Raw genomic sequence first — 6,928 nt, 5'->3', positions numbered from 1 at the left:
CCCGCCCCAGTCCAAGTCAGGCCTGTCCCTACCAGGGGCCACACAAGACAGACAGGGACACACTCAGGGGACCACCAGTAGATGGCAGCTTAAACCCCCTAAGCCACACAATCCCAGATGGGCTACCCCAATCCTTGTCTGCTCTCTCTCCTCTCACTAAGAGGCTTTTTCTGCTTCCAGGGGTGTACCAGGCAAGAAGTGTGGGACCATATTGCTGACCGCAGAGGAGCTTAGCAATTGTCGGGTAAGGGCCCCGTGTTAGACCCAGGAGCGCCCTTCTTCCCCCAGACTCCTGAGTAGACAGCTTGATAGCTATGGGTGGACTTTTTGGTGTCAGCAGCCCAATTTCATCCCGCCAGGACATTGCCACCATGCAGCTATGTGCGAACAAGCTGGACAAGAAGGACTTCTTTGGGAAATCGGACCCCTTCCTTGTGTTCTACAGGAGCAATGAGGACGGCACGTGAGTCACTGCCACCAGGGCTCGAGCTTCGTGTGGGACCAGCACCTAAGTTGGGGGAGGCAGAAGCTCAGGAGTATTGAGCCCTGCCTCTGGACTCAGTCCTACCCCCAGAGCAGGTTCCAGTCCTCCTGCTCCCCTGCAGGTTCACCATCTGCCACAAGACAGAGGTTGTGAAAAACACGCTGAATCCTGTGTGGCAGCCCTTCAGCATCCCTGTGCGGGCACTGTGCAACGGAGACTATGACAGGTCTGCTCCACCATTAGCTGGGGAACAAGGGGACAAGGACCTGACCCCAGAGTCGTGGTAGAAGTGTCATCGTTTTGGAGGGTTCTTCTCAGTGGGACAGTTTTGGGCATGGAGCTTGGTGGATGGGGAGACAGATGGGTAGCCACGTGGATAGATAGATGGACTCTCCATGGGTGGATGGATAAATGGACTAGGTGGATGGGCAGATAAATAAAGGAATGACTCAATATATGGGTAGATGTTCAGATAGATAGATAAGCTGGTGAGTGGTTGGATGGGTGTGTGGCTGGATGTACAAGACAACTGCTGGGTTGGCAGAGGGACAGATGGATAAATGGGCAGCAGATGAATGAACAATTAGACTGATGGATGGATTAGAAGATGGACAGATGATAGGTGGATGAGTAAATAGATGAGCTGATAGATGGTAGATGTGTGTATGAGAGTTCGGTAGATGAATGGACAGGCAGATGGGTGAATGGAAAAGCAGGTGGAATAGAAAGGGATACATGGAAGGACAAGTGGATTGTGGATGAGCAGGTAAATGGATGGTATGGCAGATAAATGAATGGACGGATTAGTTGATGGGTAGGTAAAAGTAGATGGATAGTCTTACTAAAAGAAATAATGAATGGGTAGCATGAAGATAGGTGGGTAGGTAGAGTGGAAGGAAAGGCACTTTGGTGAAGATAGGTGGGTAGGTAGAGTGGAAGGAAGGCACTTTGATGAAGATAGGTGGGTAGGTAGAGTGGAAGGAAAGGCACTTTGATGAAGATAGGTGGGTAGGTAGAGTGGAAGGAAGGCACTTTGGTGGATAAGTAGATGGATAGTTATGAGATAAATCAATGATCAAGTGAACGAATGTTCTATGGTTGGGTGTGGATGGGGTAGATGAATAGACAGACAGTTGGGTGCCAGCAGGCATTAGTGAGTTAGTGAATGGCTGGATGTATAGTTGGATGAGTGGATAAAGAAATGGACTGCTAGATAATTGAACTGGCAAAGGTACCGGTAAGTGAGTAGCTAGATGCATAAATGGTTGGCTGAACCAACACATCACTAGAAAAACATATGGGATGACTTAGTAGGCATGGTAGTTAGGACTAAGGTCTTTGAAACCAGGATGTATGAGTTTAAATCCCTGTTCAGTCATTTACTAGTTCTGGGATCTTAGTCAAGTGATTTTTTTTTTAGTATCTCAATTTTTTTATTCAAAAAATAAAAATAACGAGGGACCAGCAGATGGCATGATGTTTATGTTACTAGACTCCCACATGGTTGATGGTGGTTCTAGTCCCGGACCTGATAGCTGAAATTCACACTGGGTCCCTGTGTGCGCGTGCTCAAGATCCTGAGAGACTGGAAGAGGGGGGATTGCAGTGTGGCCATCCCCCCTGAGGGGTGATTTCTCGCTTTCTGTTTATCTGTCTGTCTGGCAAGTGCACATGCCCTATAGCAAAAATCGCTCAATAAATAAATGGTGTTTACCTCATTTAGGGTGGCATTTAAATGAAATGAAATGTTCTGGGGAAGTTCTAAGATGAATGCCAGGAATACAGCAAGGCACAATAAGGGGGAAGGACAGCACCGTGGTGCTGATCGCCATGGCAGCAGTACCGGGGTAGCTGGTGGGGTACATACGTGCATAGATAGGGTGGAAAGTAGCCTGAAAGCTGGACCGGTCGACAGGAGGACTGATGGGCGGGTAGGAAGGTGATGTGTGTGGTTAAACTGAGGGGCATCTCTGGGATTTATCTCTGCCCTGCATTTCAGAACAGTGAAGATCGATGTGTACGACTGGGACCGGGATGGAAGGTAGACCTGCCCCAGACCATCGCCTCTCCTGCACTTAACCCAAACAGTTCCATATATTGTGTGGTACCTTCACTAGGAACCCTGTAGCAACACTGGTAGCCCCAGGAACGGTGATGACAGACACCAGGGTCTTGAGTACAACTGGCCCCCTCAGTTGTCTCCCTGGTACACCATCCTTCCTTTGTCTTCCCCATAGCCTGGCCCCAGCCCTTGTGCCCTGCAGCCCAAGTAGGGGTCAGGATAGGGACAATAAAAACTGGGTTCGGGCCTGACTCCAAGCCAGCAGCAGCTGCTGCTTCTCCGCTCCTGGCCTCATTGCAGCCATGATTTCATCGGCGAGTTCACCACCAGCTACCGGGAGCTGAGCAAGGCCCAGAACCAGTTCACGGTGTATGAGGTGAGAGCTCAGCCCAGCCCAGTGACCCAGGCCCTCTGACCCAGCACGCTCCATCTGCAGCTCCCGTCCTGTCCCCACATCACGGTTATCTTCCTCCACGTAGGTTCTTAACCCTCGGAAGAAGTGTAAGAAGAAGAAATATGTCAACTCAGGAACTGTGAGTGCTCCATGCAGCTCTGCCCTCCCAGGTCCCTGGACAGCATGGCAAATACTGGGGCAGGGGAAGGCAGTGGGCACAGAAATTTACACATGGTAATGTTGGGCAGAAGGTGGCACCACTCAGGTTTTTTTTTTTTTTTTCACTATAGGACATGTGTGCTTGCCAGAGAGAGACAGAAAAGAAGGGGATATAACCATGCTGCAATCCCTTCTCCTCCATTCTCCTCTTGGCGTTTTGGGGATGCACACACATGCACCTGGTGTGATTCTCAAGCCATTGGAGCAAACCGGCTGGCCACATGAGAGTCCAGCACCTTAACCACCCCACAACCTGTTGGCCTCATTTTCCCCCCTCATTCAGGAAATAAAAAATTATTTAATATTATTTATGAATATTACTAATTTTTTTTTAATTTGCTATAAGACACATGCACTCATCCAAGAAAAACAGAAAGAGGGAACGTGACAAAGCAAGCTGCCAGGTCTGGGACTTGAACTGCAGTCAGCCATGTGAGAGTCCAGCACCTTACCCACCATGCCACCGGCTGGCCCCCACCCAGGGGAAAATTTTTTGATCTTTACTCTTCAGCAGAATTTTAAAAACCACCCTGAGTTGCATTCCCCAATTGAATATTCTTTTGGAAATCCAAATATGTTTCTGGACTTAAACTTTTTTCTTGGAGAGGTTTTTGCTATAGGGCATGTGCGCTCTCCAGAAAGACAGAGAGAAACATAGAGACAGAAAGCGAGAAATCACCCCCCAAGGGGGTTGCCCACACCACAATCCCTTCTCCTCCATTATCCTCTCGGGATCTTGGGCACACACGCACACGCGCCCGGCGTGAGTTTACGCCTCCAGGTCCGGGACTTGAACCACAGTCGACTACATGGGAGTCCAGCAACATAGCCATTACGCCAATTGCTAGCCCCTGGACTTAACACTTTTTATCCCAACCAGACACTGAACAGGGTGGGACAGGTAGGGGTGGAACCACATGCATCTCTCCAAAACGCGATGTGCCTCTCTCCTTCCGCCACCCAAACTGCCCTTTCCAAAGTGGGAGGGCTGCCTCTTCTGCCCTACAGGTATGTGAGAGTCCAGCCCCTTACCCACCATGCCACCGGCTGGCCCCCACCCAGGGGAAAATTTTTTGATCTTTACTCTTCAGCAGAATTTTAAAAACCACCCTGAGTTGCATTCCCCAATTGAATATTCTTTTGGAAATCCAAATATGTTTCTGGACTTAAACTTTTTTCTTGGAGAGGTTTTTGCTATAGGGCATGTGCGCTCTCCAGAAAGACAGAGAGAAACATAGAGACAGAAAGCGAGAAATCACCCCCCAAGGGGGTTGCCCACACCACAATCCCTTCTCCTCCATTATCCTCTCGGGATCTTGGGCACACACGCACACGCGCCCGGCGTGAGTTTACGCCTCCAGGTCCGGGACTTGAACCACAGTCGACTACATGGGAGTCCAGCAACATAGCCATTACGCCAATTGCTAGCCCCTGGACTTAACACTTTTTATCCCAACCAGACACTGAACAGGGTGGGACAGGTAGGGGTGGAACCACATGCATCTCTCCAAAACGCGATGTGCCTCTCTCCTTCCGCCACCCAAACTGCCCTTTCCAAAGTGGGAGGGCTGCCTCTTCTGCCCTACAGGTGACGCTGCTCTCCTTCTCCGTGGACTCCGAATTCACTTTTGTGGATTACATCAAAGGAGGGTAAGTTATGGGCCACGCTCTGGGCTGAAAGTCCAGCCGTGAGTTACTCCCATGCCTGAGCCTCAGTTTTCTTATTTGTGAATGGTCAGGGCCCCATGAGGTAAGCATTGGGAAAACTATAAAACATCTATAAAATGCAAAATCCCCTCCCTCAGAGGTCCCAGAAAAGATGACTACCAGCCCAGTGGTTTTCAGTGTAGTGGTGGCCCCAGTCAACTGAATAGGGCCCAGATGCAAGTTATGGCCAGGCAGGAGGGAGAAGCCAAGAGACGGGGAGAGGCCATGAGCCAGGGAGAAGCTGAGCAGACTGCATGGGGAAGTCCTGCTTGGTTCAGGGGAGGCAGGAAGAGCCGGGGCCGTTACTTTGCTTCTCTGAACCTCACTTTTCTCCTATGTAAATGGAAAATATTAACTACCACTTCAGGGCTATAGTAAGGATTACATTAAATTACCTGTAGTACCCTTGTCACACTGTAGGCATTTAATCCTGCTACCCAAAGTGTGGGCCAGGGGCCAGCAGCATCAGCATCACTCAGGAGTTGGTTAGTGTCTGCCCAGACCATCTGGATCAGAATCTGCATTTGAACAGGAGCCCAGGGGATCTGTGTGCACATGGATGTTTATACTGTTGTGCTACGTCTTGGTCCTCACGTCTCAACCCCTCTACTTTCTCAACAGAACACAGCTGAACTTCACAGTAGCTATCGACTTCACAGCTTCCAATGGTGAGGCATGGATGGGGGTCGGGGGGCAGGCTCTGAGGGAATCATTAGGAATTGGCCTGGTTTGCTACCTGGGGATGAGAGTTTCCCTACCCAAGAAGCCTAGGCTTGGGTAAAGCCCAGCCAGGATAGCACTGGAGTGAGAGTGTTCGAGGGCAGGGGTTGGTGGAGGGCACGGGAAAACAGATGGGTAGGGAGATCAGAGGAGGCTGAGGATAGCTAGCTGTTCAACAGGTGGGTTAGTAATGAGCAGATGGGAGAGAAAGGGGTAAAAGGAGAGATGGAGAGGTGACTAGGTGGTAATGATGACTAGATGGATAGCCCGATGAACACAGTGGGTAGATGGGCTGCTAAATGAGTATGACAGACCGGACAAGGAGGTGCATGGGTGGGTGTGTGGGTGGACACCTAGACAGATGTGTAAGTTGGAAAAACAGCATGTAGGCAGACAGAATGTGTAGACAGGTAGATAGGCCCATATGAGAACAGGCGAGCGAATGCATGGAATGGATAGGACTGACTGGCTGGCTACGCAGCTGGGTAAAATAGTACGGTTATATACATGGATGGAAAGGTAGGAGAAATGGCAGGTGGACAGGAGGATGGGTAAATGGCTAGACAGCTGGGTAAGAAAATGGAGATGGTGTGGAGGCGAAGGTGCTGGATCCCACATGGCCGACTCCATGATCTGAGTCTCAGGCCCAGCAGCTGGAAAATCATGCCAGGTGCATGTGCCTGCATGCCCCAATTCCTCAGAGAAAAATGGAGAAGGAATTATAGCGTGACCATCCCTACTGTGGGGGTGGTTTCTCTGGCAAGTGCATGTTTTTTTTCTTTATTATTTTAACTTAACTTTATTTATCATTAATATTTTCCAGTTTGATCAGAGAGAAGACAGAGACAGAGAGGGAAAGCAAGTCACCTGGTCTGGCCATGAACCACGGTCGGCCATATGGGAATGTAGCGCCTTTAGCCTCCACTCTACCTGCCGGCCCTGCATGTGCCCTATAGTAGAAACCGTAGGCTTTATGTGTTATTTTTTTTTTCCTTTTTTTTTTTTTTTGGATAGGTTTTTACTATAGGGCACATGCACTCGCCAGAAAGACAGACAGAGGCAGAGAGACAGAAAGCGAGAAATAACTTCCCAGGGGGCAGGCCATACCACAATCTCATCTCCTCCATTCTCCTCTTGGGATCTTGGGCACACATGCACATGGCGTGAGTTTAAGCTACTGGATCCAGGGCTTGAACCACAGTTGGCTACATGGGAGTTCAGCAACATAGCCATTATGCCAACTGCTGGCCCCAAGTAAAAACTATATTAAAAAAAATTTTGAAGGAAGAAAATGGAGAGATGGACATATGAAAATGAATAGAATCAACAATGATACATTGGG

General features: G+C 49.4%; 1 protein-coding gene across 6 annotated transcripts in view; it reads left to right on the top strand.

The window, feature by feature from the left end:
- CPNE9 (copine family member 9) overlaps positions 1–6,928 on the top strand; it is a 26,323-nt gene that overhangs the window by 7,779 nt on the left and 11,616 nt on the right. For all 6 annotated transcript variants that reach the window (XM_027773246.1, XM_014589138.2, XM_027773247.1 and 3 more), the window contains 8 exons: positions 181–244; positions 360–463; positions 606–710; positions 2,484–2,525; positions 2,847–2,922; positions 3,026–3,079; positions 4,748–4,809; positions 5,488–5,534. In XM_027773246.1, coding sequence (XP_027629047.1) covers positions 181–244; positions 360–463; positions 606–710; positions 2,484–2,525; positions 2,847–2,922; positions 3,026–3,079; positions 4,748–4,809; positions 5,488–5,534 — 554 coding nt within the window. The remainder of the gene's footprint in view (positions 1–180; positions 245–359; positions 464–605; positions 711–2,483; positions 2,526–2,846; positions 2,923–3,025; positions 3,080–4,747; positions 4,810–5,487; positions 5,535–6,928) is intronic.

The sequence above is a fragment of the Tupaia chinensis genome, unplaced genomic scaffold, assembly GCF_000334495.1.
Source record: "Tupaia chinensis unplaced genomic scaffold, TupChi_1.0 Scaffold000333_1, whole genome shotgun sequence".
In the NCBI taxonomy this organism is placed as follows: Eukaryota; Metazoa; Chordata; class Mammalia; order Scandentia; family Tupaiidae; genus Tupaia; species Tupaia belangeri.
This window is presented reverse-complemented; position numbering and strand designations above follow the sequence as displayed.